Source organism: Coturnix japonica, chromosome 3 (genome assembly GCF_001577835.2).
Source record: "Coturnix japonica isolate 7356 chromosome 3, Coturnix japonica 2.1, whole genome shotgun sequence".
In the NCBI taxonomy this organism is placed as follows: Eukaryota; Metazoa; Chordata; class Aves; order Galliformes; family Phasianidae; genus Coturnix; species Coturnix japonica.
This window is the reverse complement of record NC_029518.1, coordinates 55,440,664-55,465,835: the sequence shown is the minus strand read 5'-3', so window position 1 is coordinate 55,465,835 and position 25,172 is coordinate 55,440,664. Positions and strand designations below refer to the sequence as shown.

General features: G+C 36.8%; 1 protein-coding gene across 1 annotated transcript in view; it reads right to left on the bottom strand.

Moving 5' to 3' along the window:
• Nucleotides 1–12,671: 12,671 nt before the first annotated feature.
• The window catches only part of LOC107311774 (triadin), a 58,250-nt gene continuing 45,749 nt past the window's right edge, over nucleotides 12,672–25,172 (bottom strand). The window contains exons 17-18 of the mRNA XM_032443755.1: nucleotides 23,464–23,511; nucleotides 12,672–15,358 (exon numbers count right to left, since the gene is read on the bottom strand). Coding sequence (XP_032299646.1) covers nucleotides 15,216–15,358; nucleotides 23,464–23,511 — 191 coding nt within the window. The 3' untranslated portion in view covers nucleotides 12,672–15,215. The remainder of the gene's footprint in view (nucleotides 15,359–23,463; nucleotides 23,512–25,172) is intronic.

Here is a 25,172-nt window from a genome sequence, read left to right as displayed (position 1 = left end):
CTTCCACCTTGGAGTAAGTTCAAAATCAAAATTTACTGAAGAAAAGTGAAAAAGGGTCATCTTCATAGTCACAGTTCTGATCAGATATGAAAATATTAAAGTAAATCAGGAAAGACCATGACAGTTTTTCCTTGGCTGGCCTGTGACTTGTTTGCTTTCAGTGTTCAAACTGAGAAGGAACTGCTCTATTTATGAGTTAAGTTCATTTAAGTAGTTTTGGACTATAAGCTTCCCTACAAATGCACTATATCTTTCTCCATCATTGTCTTTGCCTGTTACAGTCTTAGAATGACAGATTTTTCAAAATCTAATAGCTCAGAAAAAAATCCTCTCTAGACTCTTATTCTTATTGAGAAAACGTGCTATACAGGAAATAAATATCATCTCATCCAAACAGGATGAAAGCTCATTGTTTGTCTCTTTCAGAATGATTCATGAATCTTCTGAAAATGATCCAGAGGAGAAAGGGGAGAGAAATAGAGGAAATGTGATGTTAAAAAGTACTAGTCAGTAGGATTTGTCTCAAGTAGTTGTCTGGGGAAAGTCTCCTTTAAAAACTATCAGAATTAGCCTTGTTGGCCTAAGTTAGAAAAGGACTGTAATTGATTTTTCATTAATTAACTAAAGAAAGAGAATGTAAAGGTGATATGAATTAATACATTTGGAGATTGGAAACTTATCAAAAGCCTCGAATAAATGGCAGAACATCAAAGCATAAGGCATTTTCACTTCAATAGCATACAGGAAAGTAGAGGTCACCCTACATAAAGAATTGAAAATTTAAATCATTCTGATGGGAAACGTGTCCCTTGAATTGGCTCAAGCCAATTCAGATTTGAACTTTACCTACTCATACATTACAGTTTTTGACAAAATATTTTAATACGTAGAAGATGGTCTGTGTGAATGGAAAAAGATAACAGTAACACATTTATTATATGATTATATTTTATTATATTATTCATTAAATGTATTATAACTATTATGTCAGCAAGAATTTTCAGTTCGGTGCAGAATCATTACTAAACCTACAGTTCAGATAGACAAAAACTAGCAACTTGAAAACTGTCTGTAGAAACAGAACTTTGTGAGCACTTTTTGAGACAATTTTCTTAAAGAAATGAGCTGATGAGTCTGTTTTCCTCATCCATTTTTGGACTGTTAGGGAAACTTCAACCAAGTATGACAGAGAAAACAGTTTTTGAAGTGACTGTGTTTCAGCAAATATCACACAAAATGGTGCTTAGTCAAAGGAGAGATTCCCACACTGGTGCATCCATCTGTTGGAATGTAGATGGAATCAGGAACCACAGTAGGTTGTTAAAGCGCATGTCTTCAAGATGTGAAATCTTGACCAGCCTCTCACTCTGCAGAGAAAAGTGATAAAAGTACCATAAGTATGGGAAAGAAGGGGAAACTGATAATATTGTGGAAGTAGGTTATAAGGATTTGACAGGTTATTCCAAAATAGTGAAAGTCACAGTAATATGGAAGGGAATTATTGTTCTGGAGGGATATGAGAGAATCATTAGTTCAGCTGCTTCACAACATGCACTGTTGTTTCTTCTCTTTGTTCATTCCAACATTAATCATGCTGTTCTCTTTAATTAATTTTTGCCTTCCTCCTCCTTAGTTTCCCATATGTGCAATGACAGTGATGTTCTTCCTGTGTGGTGGAAACACTCATATTATTTTTTGAAAATGTTAATCTTCTGGCAGGCATCAGTTCAGGTAAATGCAATTAAACAAATAAGACAATGTCTGAAGACAATTTTGGCAAAAATGTGGCAGGAAAATTTTATTTAGAGAGAACTAATTCCTTTAATGTGTTGTTGGACTCAAGAAAGGAAAGAGTTCTGGAAAGAATCTTCTTGGCAGTTGTGGAGAGATATAAACATTTAATGGCTGAAAGAAATAATATGCAGTCTCATTTGCTTAAGAATACAGAAAAGTATGATCACCACTTGAATGAATGAACAAATTTCATGGGATATATCAGACAGCAAATACCAGTGTGAGACTTAGAAAGTCTTGTAGATTCAAAACTGTGCAAATAAGCACAATGATGAATTGTTGCTATTATGTTTTGAAAGGACTGGTTATGTTTCCATAGCAATTTGTGACTGTTGTCCTCTATTCTTCTTCACTTCTCTCTTGTAAATCAAAGATTATACAGACTAAAAAATCATGGAGGTTTCAGACTTTGGACCTTGCAGAAATCATAGTATCATAGAATGACAAGGTTGGAAAGGACCTACAAGATCATCCAGTCCAACTGTCCTCCCTTTACCATACCTACAGAAAAACCCTAAACAATATCTCCTAGCTCCCTATCCAGGTGCTTCTTGAACACTGCCAGGGATGGAGACTCCAGCACCTTCCTGGGCAGCCATTCCAGTGCCTGACCACTCTCTGAGAGAAAAAGTTCCTTCTTATGTACAGTCTAAACCTCCTCTGATACAACTTGTGGTCATTTCCTCAGGTCCTGTTTGTTGCCTGGGAAAAGAGGCCAAGCCCCTCCTCATCACAACCTCCCTTCAGGAAGTTGAAGAGTACAATGAGGTCTCCCCTGAGCCTCCTCTTCTCCAGGCTGAACAATCCCAGTTCCCTCAGCCATTCCTCATAAGGCTTCTGCTCCAGAACCCTCACAAGTTTCATTGCTCTTCTCTGAACACATCCCAGGGCTTCAATGTCTTTCTTGTAGTGAGGAGCCCCAAACTGAACACAGTACTCAAGATGTGGCCTCACCAGAGCTGAGTACAGGGGGATGATTACCTCTCTGCCCCTGCTGGCCACACTATTTCTTATACAGGCCAGGATGCTGTTGGCCTTCTTGGCCACCTGGGCACACTGTCAGCTCATGCTCAGTCAAGCACCAAGCAACACCCCCAGGTCCCTTTCCTCTTCGCAGTCATCTAGCCACTCAGCCCCAAGCCTATAGCGCTGCATGGGGTTATTGTGGATGAAGTGCAGGACCCAACACTTGGCCTTGTTGAACCTCATCCCGTTAACCTCAGCCCAGGAATTCAACTTATCCAGATCCCTCTGAAGGACCTACCTACCCTCAGGCAGATCAACACCACCTCCCAACTTGGTGTCATCTGCAAATTTACTGAGGGTACACTCAATTCCCTCATCCAGGTCATCAATGAAGATCTTAAACAGGATGGTTGGACTGGATGATCTTCTAGGTCTTTTCCAACCTTGATAATTCTGTGATTCTGTTATCTCCATGTATGCTGTAAATATACTCTTGAAGGTGAATTTAATTGACTTTGTTACATTATTTTACAAACAATATTGTTAACTCAAATGTCTTGAGAGGAATTCAGTCTTACATTTAAAAGCAGTTTATGAGGGTGTTGTTGTCAGTGGTGGATGTCAGTTGTATGTGACTGGAGAGGCCACAGAGCAGCATTTGTTGACATTGCAAAGTTCTCCCACTGGCTCACCAGAGCAATTCATTCCTTATTTCATTTGCTGAAAGAATCAGATGGTCTAAATCCACAAGATTAAAATTTTGGGAACTGCTGATGGGTGGAATAACAGTGGCAAACAATGGCTCCGGCTTTGTAATGTGGGATTCTTTTCATCAGGTGAAGTGAAATAGGAAAATAATTGGTTTCACAGTTGGCTGCACTATCAAGCAGATATAGCAAATCTGGCTTGAAACCAGCTTCCAGTGCTGAGCCTTGGTATCCCACTACTATTCTCCATTCCTCTACAGCTCTTTGACTATAAAATTTAGTCAACCACCAACACGTTTCATGAGCACTGTGGTGCAGAAAATAAAGAATTAAATTTTCAACAGTTGTGCAGTAATATGTTATTTTTGTCTGTCTGCATAACAGGAGATGAATTGTTTTATTCTGTGGTTCTGTGCTGTAACACTCCAAGGTCCTGTCACTCAGACCTACACTCTTATTTTCAAAGTAACGGTTTTAATAAAGAAGGTCAATGGCATCCTGGCTTATATCAGGAATGGTACAGTGAGCAGGACTAGGGAAGTCATCCTGCCCTGTACTTGGCTCTGGTGAGGTTTCACCTCAAGTACTGTGTTCAGTTTTGGGCACCTCAAAACAAAAAGGACACTGAGGTGCTGGAATGGTTAGAAAATGTCTAGTTTATTTTGGCGTGGAACAGTGAAGAGCCCACAGATTTTAACAGCATGGAACTAAAGATATATTTATAGATGCTGCAAGGGAAGGAGAATTTATGGTGGTTGAAATGATATTGCTGTCTAGCTAAGCCTTTTTTTTCCTTAGAAAGGAAAAGGATGACTTTCAACTTAATTCTTTAAATTGCCTCTTCTTTCTATGTTGCCCTTAGAGCAATTATGTATTTGGACATGTCCCTTAAGTCACTGACTAGCTTTATATTAAAACGCTCACAAGCAAAAGAAAAAAGGGCAAGCCAAATTGGAAAGAGTAGATAATGAGAAGTGCTTGTGTATGAGGTCAGCCTTTTTAGTGGTGCCTTAAAAGGGTGAATTGCAATAAAGTTTGCCATCACCTCTTCACATGTAAGTTCCTCTGAACTCATACACTCCATATATTAAAGAGATAATGAAAGCCTTAACATGACTCTATATTTTCCCATGAATAAATAAGAATTTTAATGTTTACAGGTTAGAATTGAATACACTAAAATCTTCTATTTGTCATGTGATGACAAAAAAAGCATTCAGAAATTACATATTACTTACCTGCTTTGTATTAATCAATTTGTGTTTTACTGGAACTGTTCCTTATCTACAGTATATAAAAAAAGTATTTTTATTTATTAAAGAATTCTCATTAAGTTAATTTAGTTACAGATTCTAATTTGAATGAACATTTCATTAATTTTATCAAGAAGTGCAAACACGAAAAATAATTAATAGAAATCCTTTAATAGTACTGTTACACTATACCTTTCAGAGTGACCAACATGAGATAACAGGGCACAGCTTATCAGCCAGTGAGCAATGTGTCATGAGGGTGCTGTCAGTCTGCTCCTTCCAAGGCCTCTCATCATGGCAACCATCTGGCAGAAATCAGAGTCATTGATTCCCCTGTGACCTCTTTAGACACAAGAACTGACACAGCAACCCAGACAGAACTCTTCAGGGAGCATGCAGCTAACTAGGACTCCGACTGCAGGGTGTGCCCAAGTTTTCTGTCAGTGTATGGTGGCAGCTGTGGGAGTTGTACTCAAGTAGAACTGCTCAGCCTGGGGACAGAGCTCTGGTAGGAGGCGGGCTGGCTGAGGTGTACTAGGGAACCAGAGAATTAGATGGACTGGTGGAATTGTTCTCTGTCATCCCTTGAGACAGGTGAGTCACCCTGGCACAGAACAAGAGGAGGAGGACAGGAGTAAAATATGTTCAGTATTCAAGAAGTATGTCAGGGCCATGCACTCAGAGCTTTAAATCTGTCATGTTTGGTACACATTGGACTCAGCAGAAGTGTCTTGCACTCTGGACAATCAGAGAGTGAGGATAGCCCAGCAAGGGCTTGCTCTCCACAGTACTGTGATTGAGGAATTGTCTTAGGTATTTATAATGTCTCCAAAAATTGAAACAAACCTTATATTCTATGTAATTCTGCAAGATAGAGAGGTAGAGTTGTGAAAATATTGTTTAGCCTATGTTTTGTGGGTTTAGGGACCCAGCAGCCAGATTAAGCGCTTGGTACTTAGAGACAGGTTTTGCTTGTTTGGATCTGCAGTAACTATGTGCTGAAAGTACATATTTCCAACGTGAGTATTTCCACATATTTCCACATATTTCCACATGCTTGTGTAGCATATCCCCCACCTTAATCACTGCAAAGATATGAAGCCTCCGATGCCAAGTTATTATTATTCAGTTTTCATTTAGTAGATATAGAAATGTAGATAGTGATAATTCTGTGAAACATCATCTCTTCCTCTGATGAGAAAAAAGAAGTCCAATTAGTCATAGAATCATAGAATGGCCTGGGTTGAAAAGGACCTTAATGATCATCTAGTTTCACCCCCCTCCCCCCGCCAAATGCAGGGCTGCCAACCACTAGACCAGGCTGCCCAGAGTTACATCCAGCCTTGCCTAGAATGCCTCCTGGGATGGGGCATCCACAACCTTCCTGGGCAACCTCTTCCAGTGCATCACCACCCTCTGTGTGAAAAACTTTCTTCTAATCTCTAACCTAAACCTCCCCTGTCTCATTTTAAAACCATTCCCCCTTGTCCTATCACTATCCACCATCGCAAATAGGCATTCCCCCTCCTGTTTAAATGCTGCCTTCAAGTACTGGAAGACCACAATAAGGTATCCTTAGAGCCTTCTCTTCTCTAAGCTAAATAAGCCCAGTTCCCTCAACCTCTCCTCACAGGAGAGGTGCTCCAGCCCTCTGATCATCTTAGTGGCCCTCCTCTAGACCCACTCCAAGAGCTTCACTTCCTTCCCGTATTGGAGGGCCCAGGCCTGAACTGCAGATGGGGTCTCACAAGTGCCAAGTAGAGGGGGGCAATCATCTCCCTCTTGCTGCTGGCTACCCCATTTTTAATACAGCTCAAAACCCAGTTGGCCTTCCAGGCTGCAAGCACACACTGCGGGCTCATATTGAGCTTCTCATCCATCAGGACCCCCAGATGCCTCTCCGCAGGGCTACTCTCAGGGAGATCTTCCCCCCGTTTACCTGGGGTTGCCCTGACCCAAGTGCAGCACTCCGCGCTTGGCCTTATTGAACCTCAAGTTAAGTGAAGACTTACTTTTATGACATTTAGGTGACATGCTATTAAAACAAGAGAAGGAAAAATAAGAGGCAAATGACAGTAACATACCAAACCTAATATTGTCATTTTTGACAACTAAAAAATTGTATGAAATGCAGAGAATGTTGCATTGCACTATTTACATAAATTTTTCTAAGATTATGTTCATATACTGAAGCATGCCAAAGCTAAGCACTAGTACTAGATACATAGTACCACACATGGACCTTATACTGTTTCAGCCCTATGAAATCCAGAGAGATCTGCTCATGACTAGTTGAAAATACAACAAATGAAGAAACACGAATTCTTCTCAGGCCTAATTCATCCTACTCCTCAGATATTTATTGCAGAAAAAGTAGACTGCCATCAGGAGTTACCTGAAATCTCATCACTGACTACAGATTTAAAATTGACTGAGCTACTGCCTTAGGCTGGACAGCTGACAAACCACTGATAAAGTTAAATGAGATTAACATCTAAAGTGTCCTTTGAGTGATATGGTTCTGTATTCACTGTGAACTTCAGCTGTTCTACTTTTCTGTAGCAGTTTGTCTTCACTATGACCTACTGGGAAAGAAGAAATACAGCCTCAGAACATAAGAAGGATTATAGATTTATTCCCATAATGTCTAGAGTAATAGAAATCTATTGGTTGGTTGTTTTTCACTCCTGTATGTCTATAGAAATTAGAATAGCTGTAGGTACAGGAGTCCTAAATAAGAAGATTTCCATTTCTAAATGTTGCTAGTACTCAGCATTTCTGAATGCTGTCTACTTGGAATTCACAAATGTTCCATTATCAAAGTAAGGTCTGAATTACAAAAAAATAAGTTTAATGCAGCCCAACATTTTCAAAGATATTTGAACATATTCCGCAATAGTGAAAACCAGAGTGCAAGTGTTTTGACAAAAATACCTCAACATTGTTTTGGAGGCTGGTTATCTTCAGAGGAACCTGTGCTGTCTTCTTACGTAAAAAATTTTTGATACATAAAGCAAAAATTAAGGATAGCACACAAGGAATGATATTTGTGAGATAACTGTCCTTGCCTCTCAATGCATGATCAGTGAGTGCACTGCCACTCCTGAAAGGTGTTCATCTAAACTTTCTTTTAGAATTCTGATAATTTACCACTTTTCCAATGCTTAATTATGTTTTTAACCATAAAGTGCATTCCAATGTTTACTGAAAACCTCTCATGTATTTCTATTTTTCCAATAGTTGGAGAGTAGGAAGTGAACCCAATCCCTCCTTTATTTCTGCAGGGAAAGAACTGTCCACATTTTCTTCTTTTTAACCTCACGCATTGGAATTTTAGTCAACAACTAGAATTACATTTGTGAAAATATGGCCAAATATAGACCAGAGGAAGTGAGACCTACTTCTCAGGAAGAAAAGGGTTATGTATTTGAATATTTGTTTTGTGTAGAGAATGCCTAGTATTGTTGCACTAGTTCATGCATTTTTACTACACAAAGAAAAATGTGTTTACCCCAGGGCTGTGGTTCACAAGAATGTCTAATGGTTAAAAGGGCCGTGAGCAGTTTTCTTTTCTGTTGTGAGTGACTGACAGGAGCAAGCAATGAAACAAATGCTTTTATGAAAAGCTGATGCAGGAGCTTTGGGAGGGGAAAATGTTTTACTGGTCTGATATCACTCTGCACATATCTCTTCTTACAGCTTAGAAAGAAGGTACTTTATTATGTCATGGTTTAAAAGCTATATCTTTCTTAATAAAGAATTGTTATCTAATGGAATCCAGTGGAAAACTATATTTTAAACATCTGAAGATGACTTTGAATATATTAAAGAAGCACAAAAGAGCAAAATTAATTAACTTTAGTGTGAGCAGTTGGTTTTCTGTCAGGAGCACTGATGAGAATCTGGGGACTTTCGTTTCCCTTTCTTGTGTTTGAGAAAGCATAGTCAAAATTACTGTCCAGTAAAATTGGTGAAGGGGATAGATAGATAGTCCTTTACATGGATTGATCTGACAATATTTTTTTACAATTTTGGTTAAGTGGACTTAATATTCCCACTAATTTTAATTCACTGAAAGTGTAGGTCACCGAAACAGTACTGAAAACTGAAAATGTCTGAATTATATTTTTCCTTAAATCATTATGTTTCAGGCAAATTTGAGGCATGCTACTGTCTATTTTCTGAAAGCTGAAGCACCCATACGTTCCATTTTCAGGGACTTAATGTTTAATAACCTCACTGCCATTGGTAATAGTTTTCCAAGTGAGCTTTTGGTTTGAAAATGAGGATGTGAAAAAATGATTTCATATTTTAGTGTCTTTTTTTTTAGAGAAGCTACCAGAATGGATGGCTAAATGACCAATCCATTTAAAATTTGGATTTGAGGTTGGATCCAAACATCTTTTAAGTCTATATGATCCTTTTAACTTCAGTGGCCACACTACTTGTGCCCAGATACAATAAATAAATTGGTGAGACTTTCATGGGAAAACATGCTTGACAATTGAATAGAAAGGAAAATTTGCCTGACTTAAGTAGTTATGTGAGATTCTAAAAAGTTCTTAGAAAGGCAGGTAAGGTAGATAAAGACTTCTGCCTTCCAAACTATTGCCAAGCAGCAGTGATTTATACGTGTTTTCTCACCTCAAACTTACATCCACACAAAGCAAGGTCAAGAAGAGAACAAAGAGACACAGTTTGAAGAAAGAGTGACCGTATCTCTTTGACAAGAAGATACAATACTTAGTGAGGCATATGGAGCATTCTCATGAAGTTGTCATCATGTTGCCTTTTTATTCATTGAAATTCAACAGCTAGGTTGTAATTTAACAGCAAGGGTCCCTTTTGCATTGCTTCTGAAACAAAAGAAAGAAAGGAAGGTGGGCTGCACTATCATTTATATCTCTATCTTGTAGCTAGAAAGTGTGTTCGATTATTAATGTCAGCAACTTTATTTCCCATTTCCTCAAGAGGTCTGAAAACAAGAAAACCTGCATTTTGTAGTGCCCCTCAATGGAATAAAGAAGTTGCTGAAGTGTTTCTGTCTATCTTTTGCAGTAATTAAAATTTTTTTTTCTCTTTGGTGATTTGATTTCAGACAATTATTGGGTTTTTTTGTTTTTTTTTGTTTTTTTGTTTTTTTTCTGTAAGCTAGAACTAACAATGAAGTAGGTAGGAGAACAACTGTATTTCTGAGTAAATTTGACCACAAAATAAATTAGAAAACTTATAAAAGTGAAAGGTATCCTGTATAAAATTATCATTTCAGTTCTAGAAAATGAGACTACTTGGGATTTTCTAAATGGAGAACAAGAACAAAAAGAGAACATAGGGGTCACAATGGTCATCTAAACAAGAATATATTTCTCCCTTTGAGAATAAGTAACCTGTATAAAGTAACAGGCTGAAAGCTATAAACATATGTTATCTGTGTGTATTGGTAAAACAGAACCTCCTGCCCAGCATGTGTAATGAACAAATCACTGAATTATTTAAATTGCTGGGATTTTGGACCAAGTAAATTAAAATCATGTTCTAATAATTTTACTAATTTCTGTTGTAATAAGAGACAAAACAGTGGACAAAACACCTGAGAAATATTTGTATCAATATCTAGTATTGTCTTTGAGACATGGGTACAGAAGAAAAGATTGTTGTTGTGCAGAGGATGTATTACAAACAAGGAGCACACAAAAAACCAAGACATCATACACAAAGGATCATATTCCTTCAATTTTTAATTAAAAGACAAAGGCTCCTACAAGGCACACTCTGTACAGGGATGCTTTGTTCACAAGTGAATATGATTTCTTATCTCTCAATATGATTTCTTGTCTCTTTGGTTAAGTGGGAATTTTTGGAGAACTTTAGTCAGGACAAATGGGTGATATGAAGGCTGGATATCTGACCTTTTCAGTTGTATAAATAATGTGTAAATCATATTTTAATTTAACTTTGTGTTTCTTACTTCTGGAAAGATACAAGGTAGGAGAAATAGATTCATCTTCAATATATTATACTTCATTTATGAATATTCATAGTCTTAGGAGGTTCATTTGTGGGAATTCTCAGAAGAAATTTCCTCTTCTTTTCTTTTCTTTTCTTTTCTTTTCTTTTCTTTTCTTTTCTTTTCTTTTCTTTTCTTTTCTTTTCTTTTCTTTTCTTTTCTTTTCTTTCTTTCCTTTTCTTTTTCTTTTCTTTTCTTTCTTTCCTTTTCTTTTCTTTCTTTTCTTTTCTTTTCTTTTCTTTTCTTTTCTTTTCTTTTCTTTTCTTTTCTTTTCTTTTCTTTTCTTTTCTTTTCTTTTCTTTTCTTTTCTTTTCTCTTTTTAATTTTTTTAATTTTTTTATTTTTTATTTTTTATTTTTTATTTTTTGTCATTTATCAGCCCTTCATATTTTCACATTCTCTTTCTCCCAGTAGTATTCACATTCCTTTTATCTTTTTTTTTCTTGGCTTCCAATATCTTGTATCCTTGGTAAGAAGTGCTAGTGGTGGTATGTAACTGTAAGCAGTCAGCTGCTGACTCTATCTGAAACTAAAGAAGCTTAAACAAGTGCTTTCTCTAAGGAAGAAAGACTTCCAGTCATTTCTCATTGTACAGAGTGGATTATACAGTGGGGCACTGGAGTGGATAATAAAGTATTAAGTAAGATAGGAAAGGGAAGAGACTCAGTTGCTCTTCTGAGTGTTTATGCTCTGGCAGATAAAGACATCCCCCCTGCAAGTGGGCTTACTGCATTTCTGTTCTCTTCTGATGGATTAAAGCAAAAATTTCATATCCCATTTTTCTGCAGGGAATTTTGCATTTAAGCTGGACCATGCTAAGTTGTAAATGGCAGTGTAGGGAGAAAGCTAGGGTATTTCTAGGGCTTGGGTTCTACAGGAGAAATCTTCATAGTGATATATAAACATATATGTGTTCTGTCTTGAGTTCTAGGTAGAAAACATAAATATGGAAGAAATAGCAATTTGTTGGCATTCTGCATCAATTAGTAGGAGCAGGATGTGTATAGATTTGTGTAAGAATGAGCTGTAGTGTGCTACCTTTTTCTAACAGCCAAACTCCTACCAGCGTTTGCTCACTGCCTCAGCAGGGTAGGGGAAGAAAATTGGAAGAATAGGAATGAGAAGGCTCATAGGTAGAGAAAGCTCAGGGACCTTGCTTGTTAATTACCATCATGGACAAAGTACTCATAGCTTTGCAAAAGTTAACTTTATTGCCAATTAAAACAAAAATGTCATTAATAATTGGGTTGTAGGAAACAGAAAGGCAAACATTCAGACAAAACATTTCCTACCCCTTTTCCAGAATCCACTTAAGTCTCAACCACCCCTCCCTGATCAATTAGAAATGAGCCACTGGATAAACCCACAGTTTGCTGGAAAGTGGGGACGAGAATTATCTAACTCTAGAAGCTGTAAAAGGCTAAAAGACTCCACCTGTGACAGAGGTAAGAGTGTGAAACACTGAATGTGGTCAAAGGGCTGAAGTTGAGATAAGTGAACTGAACTAGCAGAAGCAGGCAGCTCTGGGGTGGGCACCTTGCTGTTGGCAGAGCACTGTAAAATTTATTTATTGGTTTTTTGCAAGTCTTGATGAAGCCTTGCTGTTCCTGTTTACTTCAGCAGAATTTTAGCATCTTGAGGAAAGGTGAACTGGGAGAGCAGTTTCAGCTCATGAAGTGTTGATTCACCTGAACAACAATCCTACGGAGCAATAAACCTCCTGTGTGCAAAGATCTCACCAAACTCCATGGAGCAGAAAGCCTTCAAACCTGAATACAGGGATGTGCAGCTAGTTATGCTGTCTTCAGGCCATAACCTGGTTCCTGCATCACCTCCTAGGTTTTAGAATTTGCTAGCACAGATAAGTCATAGTTCTTACAGAGTGTTAAAAAAATCAAACACAAGTTTGTGTCTCTCTGTTTCTTGGTTATTGAGATAATCTTGACCTCATATTAGTTATAGGAGAATGCTTTTGGTAATATATATATTTGTAGCTTTATAATAATAGTTTAAATATGTATCTTGATGAACATAGGTTACTTTGGTACCAAAAGAAGAATGGTTGCAAATAATTTGACTTAACTGTCAGAGTGTAATCCATAAAAAACTGTGTTGAAAGACTAATTTAGATAAGTATTTCGAAAAGCCCATTTGGGGTGAATAAAATCTGGGACAAATCATTTTCAAGCCTTAGCTGTAAAAAATGCCATCTTCATATTTATAGGATTTGTAATTACTTCGTAGGGATAAAAAGTTTACATATGTAAGCCCTTACCTGCCACTTCTGCATTCACAAAAACAATCTTGCAGTCACAGAAACACAGTATATATTCTTTATTTTTCAAAACAGATAACAATCAGCATATGATTTTGAAATATTTCAGGATAAATTGAATAAAGCCATGCAACTCAAGTAATGCTTTTTAAAGTTCCTGTTGAAGAGAAAAATGCTTGCTATTTTGAGAGCACAACTGTTTCCTCTGTTCTTAGAGGAAATCAGGCTGATATTAGGGAAATAAAAGAAATAGCTTATTTTATATTAATTTTTCAGTGATATTCAATATTTATGTTTACAAAGCACTTGGATGCATAACTGAGACACTATGGGAATGATACCTGAAACATATCCTTGCCATCTCTCAACTCAAATGAGAAAGAAGGGTTATGGTTAATCATAATATATGGAATTGACTGTGGCAAAAGAAGTTGAAAAGAATGAAGGCTTATAGTGCAGTAAAGTCTTGCCTTGATTATTGAAGTTGGATAAAGTCTTGAAATTAAATGATTTTTTGGAAAGTTATAGTCTTATTTTAAGACAGCTTTCACAGTAAAATCCTGGGGCACTAACGTCTATAATAATATACACATAATCATAAATTGCGGGGAAAAAAAACACATCAAAACAAACCAAGACTGGAAATACAAAAAGGCCTTCTGAAAGAAAAGTAACAAGTAACATTTTATCAAGAAATATTCTCTGCCAGCAGCTCTGTATCCCTGTACACATGCAAAACGGATTTCATAGGTAGCAGCGGAGGCCTGAACTTTTTTTATCTGCCATGTGCTCCAGTGTGGGAAGAGCTACTCATAGAGAACGTTCCTACCTCTTTTCAGAAATCACTGTCTAAGCTGCTTGTTGCAATCACAGATTTTACAGCAAAGGACTTGTACAGTATGGGACTGCATCTCAGACTACATGAGGCCATGATCAACAATCAGTGTCAGCTTGACTCAGCAGCACAGCAGCAAAAGCGATCTGAATTGTATTAGTTTGTCGGAGATTCAGTTGTTTGAAACACATGTGAGTCAAATATTTAATTGAGATACTAATGGGTTGGCAGGCAGAGAATGGGGAAAAGCAGTGACATTGCCTGGAATTATGCAGAAAGTGGGGCAACAGATTGTTACAGGTGTGATCAGACTCTACAACTATCCAGTTGTGCAATGAGCATCATGCTCCTTCAGCTGGCAGCTGTCTCTAAGATCACTGCTGTACCTTTCACAGATTAAATGCAAACATACAGCAGCTTGAGAAAATGCAAAGCAGTTTACATGGTAACAAACTGGCATGTATACCCACTGGGTAAGATTGTTTTCATGTTGTGACCAGCATCATACATCACAGCTTTCCATCTTATGCTAATAGCAAATCATTGGCTGGTGTATTCTCAATTTTCATGGTTTTTGCTGCACATTGATCTGATTTATCCACAGGAAAAAATTTTGCTTTGTTTTGCTTGTTTCTTGGGATCTTCATGGTGATAAAACATTGATTTTTTTCTCACCTTTGCCATGTTTTACTTTCTCTTCTGACTTTGGGCTTTATAACATGAACTATTTGTATTTTGCCAGCAGGCAGGGCAAACTCACAGTGCCTTTAACTGCTTCAGGTCAAACAGAAATATTCATCATTAGCATGACTTGAAGAATCTACTTACTGGTATGCTGAGCTGCTGATAGCAATTGTGAACTTCAAGCCACACTGGTCAATCAGACATAAAAATAGCACCAGTTGCTGGGCACATTTTCATGATTTAGTGAGCCCTTCTCCTGTCAGCAATTTGATTGAACTTTAAGAAGAAGTGATTTAGGATTGCAGGTAGTCTTGCAATCTTGCTGATATAAAAGCTATGTTCATCCTCTCACTCCCTAGTTAAGAATAAATGGAAAACAGACTGACTTTAGTGCCAAGCAGGTAAAGAAAAACAGGAGGAGCAAAAGAGGCAGGAAATCACACACACGCTCACACACGCAATCAGGCCAATGCTTTGTTAGCAGCCTTTCCATGAGAAATGGGGTGCTTTTGCTTCTCTACCTTTGTCAAACACAGTTGATTACTGTTTGTTTTGCCAGTGTCTCATGGAAATTTTCCAGGTACATGTGCCAAGTGGGTCACATTCTTGTGATGACAAGTACCACTGTGACTACTGTGGACCTCAGCAGAAAAGATAATGTGCAAAATGCCAGCAATTGCAGGACTCAGTCTCTTTACTGCCCTGGTTTCCTTGTCTTTCTCTTGGAAGTCTTTGAGTGACTTTTTTCTTCCTTGTCTGAAGAGGGGTTGGTAGGAAACTGCAGTCCAAATCCGTTAGGTCCATTAATGAAAACACACTGAAAGTAGCGAACAGGAGCTTGGAAAACAAAGAAGAAATAGTTAACATTTATTATAATTTCCAAATTGATACCACAAGACTCTGTTGAATTCTTTCAGAAAATAAATATATTATTTAATTCCCATTAATTGAGTTAAAGCAACACACATGTTCAATGTCTCACAAGGCAGATTCCACATTTCAACAAGATTTTAGCTGAAGAGGTCAGCATGACATATTTGTAGCAGAAGTTTAGAAACTACAGACAATTTATGCTTAAATACATTATTCCACACAGTTACAGGTCCTTTTTCTTCCCCCTCCCCCCGCCCCCCAACAGAATATTTGCATTCTAGGATAGCTGAGTGGAAATTCCTAAAAGCCATACTTATATTTTCTGATCTTATCACAGCCACTTTTGGATATAGTGAGAAGTTCCAATAGAACTCCAATGAAATAGTGACAGTGGCATTTTTATTAGGGTTCGGATGAGTGCATCTATGTATCTATTGATCTGAAAAAGGGGACCATAAATGGCACTGCCTGATTCCTAGTCCTTCAAAATCATGGTGATTTGCTACTTTTTGATTTTTGAGCACTGCTCTATATAGTCACACTTCTATGCACAATGTTTTAAAGGTTTTTAGGAGCACATCTTTTCACCACAGATGAAAATGACCTTATTTGTTACAGAAGCTAAGTTGTGGACTCTGAAATTAATGCTGACAAGATTTTAAAAGATAACTATTCGCCTGGTAGTCATTTGGGAAAATTATCGGAGGGTTGCTGGAATCTGAGAAATGTTAGTTCTCTTTTTCTTCTATTTCTTTCCTCTGCTGTTCCATATTGAAAACAAACAAACAAACAAACAAACAACAACAACAAAAAACAGCTGTTCATTGTAACAGGTCCAATATGAGATGGACTCCAAGGCTCCAAATCTCCCTTGTGCTATGAACTCAATGCAAGGTTTGTTTGTTTACTTCCAAGTCAAAATAAAAAGTTGAACACAGAGTGGTGTGTCAGAAATGCTGGTATGTTCAACCAAATTATTTTACCCTCTGTGGTTTTCTTGCCTCACTTATTCAAATGTTAAGTATTTACTGTCTAAAAGGTGCACTCAAAAGTGAAGTTGGGCATCAGATTCTTCTGAAAATGACTTACTACTTTCCCCCTAAATCTAAGACTAGAATCAATTTCTCCCCATAGGTTATTGGCATTTTCACTGCGGTAAGATGAATCCAGGATCTCTGTTCAAAAGATGAAATTACAGAAATCATCTCCTGATTAGAGCTCACAGCAGGAATATAGAGACTGAGGTTCACATCCAGGGCCTGACAAGCCATAGACACTTATAAAAGCATTTATAGAAACATGAATTCACAGAATCACAGAACATCCTGAGTTGGGAGGGACTCACAAGGATCATGGAGTCCAGCTCCACACAGGACCACCACTGAAATCCTACATCTGAAATTATTGTCCAGTACCAGCAGGCTTGTACCTGTTCCATGCCTGACCACGCTCTGGTGAAGAACCTTTCCCTAACCCCCAACCTGACCCTCCTCTGATGCTCCATGTTGTTCTATTAGATACTAGACACTGTCACCAGAGATCGGACATCAATGCTGCCCCTCTGCTCCCTGTGAGGAACTGTGGGCCACCATGAGGTCTCTCTCAGCCCCTTCTGCTCTGGGCATCTCTTAATGCGGATCAGCTACATTCTCTTCCTTTGCTTGCTGTATGGTAACACTTGGGCCAAGAAGTTTCTGGGGTATATTACAATTACAATTAACAGGCTTATTCCATTCAATAAGATAACATTCCTAAGTAAAGTTAATTAAAAACGACATTGCCACAAAAGAAGCTATGATTAAAACCAAACTTTTCCTATAAAAATGCTCTGCTAGAGATTTCTCAATAGGTTTCACTTAAAAGAAAAAAAAAAACACAAAAAAACAAATTAAAATAAATAAAAAAAAAAAAGGCAAGACTAAAATTGACTCCCACTGGGTGTCAATTTGATAAAAAGAATTATTTTATAGGATGGAAACGGCCAATTTAAAACTCACCTTTCTCTTTTTAAATGGAAATAATTTCTGCAAATCCCTCTAATGGGTATAGAAATAAAAAATGTCAATTGCCAGTTCTCTCTTCTTCATGAAGAAGGCAAGTAGGGTATCATGCACTTGTTTGCCCCAGAAAATACTTTTTTTAAGGACAGTAGAAATCATTTCAAAAATAACTGTGCATGCAGTCAGAATGCAAAATTCAACCCTTTCTTTCACACATTCAGCAAGTTCTGATACATACTAGATCTTTTATAAGAAATATTTTAAACATGGTTCTATATGCAATAATCAGCATGCCTGACATCACAGTATTTTGCAAAGAAGTCATTCTTAGTTTTTGGATGGTTTTCAAACTGTTAAAAACCTTTTTTGAAAATTTTGTTTATTTGTTTGTTTGTTTCCAAACTGTCTTGGTTAGATTTCCTCCCAGTACACAACTACTCATTGATTGTCCTTTTTACAATGCCAGTCACCTATATACAGGAGCAATCTTTGAAGCAGGAAATGTTTTCAGAATACTTTTTTTCTGTGCTTTTCCACTACTCTTAAATATTATATTTCTTAGGCTGCTTTATTGTGCAAACCTGAGCTGCAAAACATGCAGATAAAAATGTCATTCAAACAAATGCCAGCATCTCTGGAACTATGTCTGTATCAGAATCTGCAGCATTGTTATGATGTGCCATAGCCAGGAGAACAAATTGAATTTTGGCATGCAAAGAAAACTACAAATGTAACTCCTGTTTTACAATTCCCACATTAAATATGAATACAGAATGTGTCTTCTAAACTGAAGAATGTTCCCAATTCTAATGTATTGTCACATATCTTCAGGGCAAATGTTATTTAAAAAAAAATAAATAAATAAAAGGAGACGAACAGTAGGAAATGTGGCTTAACATTATAATTCTTTTCTCAGATTTTCAGAGGAAAAAAATGTGTATCTGGCCTTATGCTTCTGGATAGGATGTAATTTATGATAAAACATATATTTACTGAATTTTTCCCTATGGGTGTTACTGGGGAAACAATTACAAGAAAAAAAAAGCAAGTGTTGGAAAAATCTAGAAAAGTTTATTTGACAAATTACAGCTAATTCAGTTATACTAGGACCTGCTTCCTATGAGTAAGTTGGTTTTGGGAAGATGGAAAAGGAGATATTTTAGTCTTCGTTTTTATTGAACGAAAGGGTAAGGTATTTTTCCCCTCATGGAGGGAGATAAATTTGAAAAATATTTTTTTGATCTTTTAAAATAATTTTTGCATAGAGACAAATCAGTTGGAAGTCAAGATGAGTTCCAGAAAGCGATCTCTCTGGATTAGGTGTTTATGCAGTTGTTCTGTGCTAGTCAAGAATAAATGTAAAGCATGTTATGTAGATATGCATATCACACTGAAAGATGGTTTCAAGAAATGTGGGTGGAACACTTCAAGAGCACTGTCCTGATGCTTTCAATTCTTTAGCAGAGAGGAAAAAAGACTGGTTGTCATGCTTGAGGTCTTTTCTCATTAAAGAGTTACTCTAGTCCTTATGACCCTTTGTTGGATTTCTAGTAAATCCACACTCCTCTTGTACTGGGGAGCCCAGAATTGGGCAGAATTGGCATAAATTACATGTGCCCTTGCTAATGTTGGGTATAAAAAGGCAGCACAACCCTCTGAGGTATCCACACCTCCTAATTTTGATTCATCTGCAAACATTTTTGCAGTACACTCTGCTTCATCATGAATATAATTAATGAAGACGTTAAATAGGAGTGAACCCTGTGCTCACCCTCCGATGCTTCCAGCTTTAAATCGACAAAATCAAAATGATCACAAGTCCCACATTCATGGTCTGTATGCATACTGAAAATCAAGTTCAAATGAACTTTTGTCCTTCTTCCCCACCAGAGGTTTCCATTGTCCCTAAGATTACCTTACAAGACCTGCACTACACTTAGACAGTTGTACTATCCCAGTGAAACTTCACTCTTGACACTGTCCTGGGAGTGAGGTACACTGCAGTCTGCTCTCCAGCTTTGCACCATGGATCGCCACATGCTAGGCCCTGCCATTCAGACAGTTTTTAATCCATATCACTGTTTGCTCATCCAGCTCTTATTTCTCTACAAGCATCCTATGGGATACAGTGCTGAAACCCGTAGACAGTATCGACTTCTCATCTCAGCTTAGCTCAGCTACCAGTGTATTTGATCACAGATTATCAGGTTGATCAAGCATGGCTACTCCCTTGTAAATTCATACTATTTCTGATCACTTTCTCGTCCTTCATGTGTATGGAAACAGTTTCAGGTTTAGTTTTCTGTCACCTTCCCAGGGATGGAGGCGATGATGACTAGTCTATAGTTCCCCATGTCTTCTTTCCCTTTTTGGAGATAGGAGCAACATTTACTTTTTGCAAGTCCTCAGATACCTCTCCCAAATACCATGGTTATTCAATGATTATGAATTTGACTTTGATTTGATTTGATTAAAGTAACATTTACAGAGCTAGAATGCAAATTACATACTATTTGTTGTTAATTAAGCCAGTTATTTAAGCCAGTTGAATGGAATATGTGATAGATAAAAGTCAACTAACTGACACAAGTCTCAGTGTAAAAGAGAATAAAGATGTTCCCAAGACCATAGATGATTTGAACAATTAAACTATGAATTTAGATTATAATTTATTCCCAGATAATAGGTAAAAACAACAACAACAAAAAAACAAAAGCAAAAACAAAAAAGCAGTTCCAGAATTTACCAGAATAATGTAGAAGCATCAAATTATATGAATCTTTATAGAATGTTAGCATAAATGTTTGAGAAAGCTTCGCTCTAGAGGTAAATATTGCATAAGAGGTGGTATTATTATTATTATTATTAAGTTTACTCAGGCCAAAGTATTCCCTCTCATAAATGTCCAAAGCATGAAAAAGCAGGCACTGATTGGTTAGGTTAGGCTGGACTCGATGATCTTTAAGGTCTTTTCCAACCTGAGCAATTCTATGATTCTATAATAGACCATAAGAGCCAAAACGTCCCTCTGAATTGAGATGAAGATTAAGAATCTGCTGGGAAAAGGAGGAATATTAAATCTGAATAGATCACCAGAAGGACTTTCCTTACAATGGGATTAAAGTGGTCTTCTATGAAAGGTGCCCTTCTGTGACAAATCTGGTTGGGGAAAGCTCTACAAGGGAGACACAATCACCAGTACAAAATCTAAGAAACATCAGCTAGCTAATTCAATGTATGCTGTAGTGGAAGAGACAGCATAAAATCTCAGTGCCAGGTAAACATTGAGTTATTCATTTTAAAGATGTGATGGGCAGTAAAAGTGAAGTAAAAGTATTTAAACTGCTTAGCACGAGTCATCAGCCATTTGCTTCAGAGACCAGCTTCAAGCAGGTAAAACTGCACTGGAGAAGGAAACTGAAGTGAAGAAAAGTGAAAAAAAGGACCAGAAAAGCTCTTTTTTTTAGAGTTTTTTGGAGCTAGCAGCAGTGCTGTGCTTGGGCTAGCAGCTGGCAGCTTGTGGGAGGGCTCCTGATTCACCAGGGGCGGAGCTGACACTGCCCGCTCTTTATCACTGGCTTTGTGACCTTGACCCACTTGCTTTGTGGATATAGAGAGGCCAGAGTTTCTCACTTTTTAAGCTTTTTCATCTCTGCCTCTTTAATTTTGCCATATTTGCACATCTGTTGTCTAAGATAACAGCTCAAAAAAAGTCAGTCTCTTTAGCTAACAGTGTGACAAATGAAATAAATTGTTTCCTGGGCTTTCAGCCACAAGGACAGTTAATTGGCAATTGCAATAAACATAATCAGCTTCTGGTTACTTTAAATTTTCACACTCTGATGTGAGCATTGAAACAAATTAGGTCTCATTTATAGTATACAGTTGCTTCTACAAATGATGTGGAAGACAACTCTCATCACAAAGTTGAATCTGTACACTTCTCAAATTTTACTCCAAATGTCCAAAAATTAATTGGCTTCTGTCTGCTTATGAATATATATATTGTATAGCAGAAAGAAAAGCTAGTGCCTAAGTTACATTCTGCACACAGGTGTCAGTTTTGACACTTAGGACAGGAGAACGAAGGGGAAAGAATTTTAAGTAATTGCTTGCAGCTCTACGGTCAAGAGAAATTTAGTGTCTACTGTACATATCACCACTGCTTACATGAAAGGTATGAAGCTACTTTAAATTCTGTCTAAATGTGGAACTTTTTGAACTTGAAGATACATTCAGCTTTTTAAATCGCTTATTTCACTTTATCTGAGTGCTTGGTAATAACAGGAAAAGGCTGAAGAACTCTGATAAAAATCTAAGTACATGTGAATCTAATCTATTCAGCTTCTCAGAGCGGAAAGGAGATCTACTATTTACATTTTTAGATTAGCTCAGAATGTGTAAATCCTTTTCTATTTCTGTTTATCAGCAGAAATTATTACTAGTCAGTGCAATGGAGAAAATGCACTGTCTTCATCTTCAAACAATACAGGAAAAATAAATCAACATCCAGGGGACATTACCTAGAATTCAGTCTCAACTTTTAAATTCTCAAACTGAGCAAACACCAATAAACAGCACTGAATAGAAAAAAAAAAAAAACAACAAAACATTTTGATGTTCTTTTGGAAACCTTTCACCCACTTTCTGAAAGCTTGCTAATTCTATTTAGTGGACAAAGAAGATACTGACCTTACATAAAAGTTATGTTTGTAAAGTCAGTTACAAAGGACTGTTTGCACAGACTTTTTTCTGACTGAGGAAACATCCAGTCAGTCACGCCATGATTGAATATAATTAGATAAAACAATAATAGCTATTATTGTAAATGAAAATGGTTTTTGAATGATGTAAACTTTGCAGGAATTTGGTGTGCAGAAGACAGGTTAATACATTTTAGCACATGCTTATCTTGAATTTGTAATTTTATCCCAGAAGAAAATATCTGCTTTTATTAGCTTAATTTTACTTGTTAGTTGTAAGTAGTGCTATAATGTTAGAATGGCTACGACTTTTAGCATAGAGTCTACATTCTGTGTATATTGATCAGTTACAGAACTACTAAAATATTAAAATAAATTTAATTTTCTAAAACTACATGCATTCTCTATCAAAATAAAAAATATATAAAAGGCTAAGCTAAGCCATTCTTAAATTTATCTAGCAGCACTCACACAACAAATTCTTGTGAGCTTTGTATACATGCATTTTCATGTAAACACACTATCATTTGAGAGCTTTATTTTTACATTTCATTCACATTTTCTTTCCCTTGATGTCTGCATATGCTTTGCATTTAACTATCATTTTTAGGTTTATTAAAATATTTGTATTTTAAATATATAGATACATATTTATATATACATAAATGTATGTACACACACACACCACACATTTTCCATCATACATATAGGATTGTAAACCATTCTGCCTATAATGTGGAGAAAAACAACATACAACAAAACAGTCTGAATTATTTGAGATGAAGTCATTTTCTCAACTGTCTAAGAGCAACAAAGTTTTACCAGGAAGATTCATATTAATATTTAGTTCATATTTTGATTTTACACAAGTTACATCTCACAGGTGAGATAAACGACTTAGATCCTTGTCTAGTGTGAATCAGTGCACTTCCACTGAAGTTGCAGGGATCAATTTATACCAGTAAAGTATCTGGAATGTATTTTTATTCTTATCTCAAACTAGGAAAAACGTGGAGCTAACAGATAATGCACTGCAAGGAGATGTCTTCCTCAGATGCCCTACTCTTTTTCACCTTTTTTTTTTAGTAGTTTTTAGATAAACTACTGCCAAATTAACTATAGGTCACTTGTTTTATAAATAGCTACTTATTTGTTTATAAGTTTAGTGATATCATAAAGCAATACAATTTGAGTACATTGTTTTCTGCAGGAATAATATTTATGGGTCTTATTTACTTTGCTTGCCATGCATCACATTGCCTGAACTTGAATAAGAAGTAGGAGTGACATCCCTTACAACAACAGGGACACTTTAGAAAGGAAAATGAATGTCTTTTATGACAAAAAAGAAAAAAAAACTTTATACCTGATGTCAGGTTGTGGTGTCTTGGAGCTTCTTTTGTTGGTGGAGCTGCTAAAGAACAAAAAATAGATCATAAATTAGATTTCTGTTTCAGGACAAAATATTTAATTAGATTTAAATAAGAAACTAAGAAAAAAACACAGACATTCAGACAGCCTACTTGTGCGGAACTGATATGCTTGATTTGTGAGAATTATGGGCNAAATAAGAAACATCCTGGTATTGAAATCAACCATGAGATAGGTATTGGTTTGAACCCAGCTGTTTTTCAGATATGAGTTTTGAAGTTGTTTAACCATAGAAACCGAATGTCTAGTAAACCCATAGAAGCAGACTGCTCCCAGATACTAGTTTAGTAGACCTGCACTAGTACAATTAAACATTTTTTTATCCTTTGAGGTTCCAAGATTTCAATATGCAATACTTATATGCAAGTGGCATATGCAAGTAGCATACATAAGTATTCAACACAGATAGCACCTAATTGTTCATGAAGACTAATGTATGCAGATATGACTTCAAATCTTTACTTTTGTGAAAATCTCACTGCTTTTAGCAAATGTAAAGAGGATGTTTGTGTCATAGTCCACTAACTTAAACTGTATTAGTGTTATATTACTACTGATTATCTCCAGAGTTATAGCAGAAATAATTTCTATTATTACAAAGAAACAGTCGGGGTGGTTCTTCATCCAAATGTTAGTCAGAATATAAATGACCATGAAGTATACAGCACACAGAAAAATGTGTCCTGTTATCAACATAGTCATTCTACAATATGAGGTGGGTGATCTAAATCATCAGACAAGCTATGGAAATGAACAGTGCACCACCACATCAGCGACCATAGCAGCAGACTGACTTGGGACCAGTAATCCACTCATCTGAGGATATAGAGCCAGAGCACCCAGCAGATCAGCTTTATACCAGATTTGGGGTCATAGCAGGGCACCAATGCAGCCAAATTTGACATAGAGCTGTAATGGTTCATGCCGTCAGATAGAGGAGTCATCAAACATTCAGTTACTGGGGTTCTCCACACAGTTTCATCATTTTGGTGTAATTGCATATGTTTAAAAATGCTTACAAATCTCCTCTTTCCAATCCTGTGAAAAAAGCTTTTTTTGCAGAGATTTTCATCCCTTTATTACCTTTGTGTTTTTCATCTTTCAGAGGTTTCTTCTCAGTTGTTTTTTCTAGGCAGAAAAAGGAAAGGGACAGGTAACAGAGTTCAAGGTTGGAGATATTTTTAATTCTAATTCTTATTAGATTATTACCTAGACTTTTCAAATACAATTCTTTGAAAATTAATATAGATATTTTAGGAGTTGGGTTTTTTTTGTTTTTTTTGTTTTTTTTTTTTTGTTTTTTGTTTTTTTTGTTTTTTTTTTCCATATACAAATACATGCAAGATTATGATCTGAAGTATTTTAAAGTTAGAATCGTAGGAAGGCTTGGGTTGGAAGAGAACAACAGCTAGTTCTATGCCCCCTGCTATAGTCAGGGTTGCAAATGACTAAGTCAAGCCTGAAGACTTACAGGTATGAGGCACCCACAGCTTCTCTGGGAAACTTGTTTCAGTGTCTCACCAGTCTCTAAGTGAAGAATTTCTGCCTAATATCTAAACTATTTCTCACCTCTTTTGGTTAAAATCATTCCCCCTTGTCCTATCATTACCAGACCATGTAAAAAGTCTGTCCCTCTCCTCACTT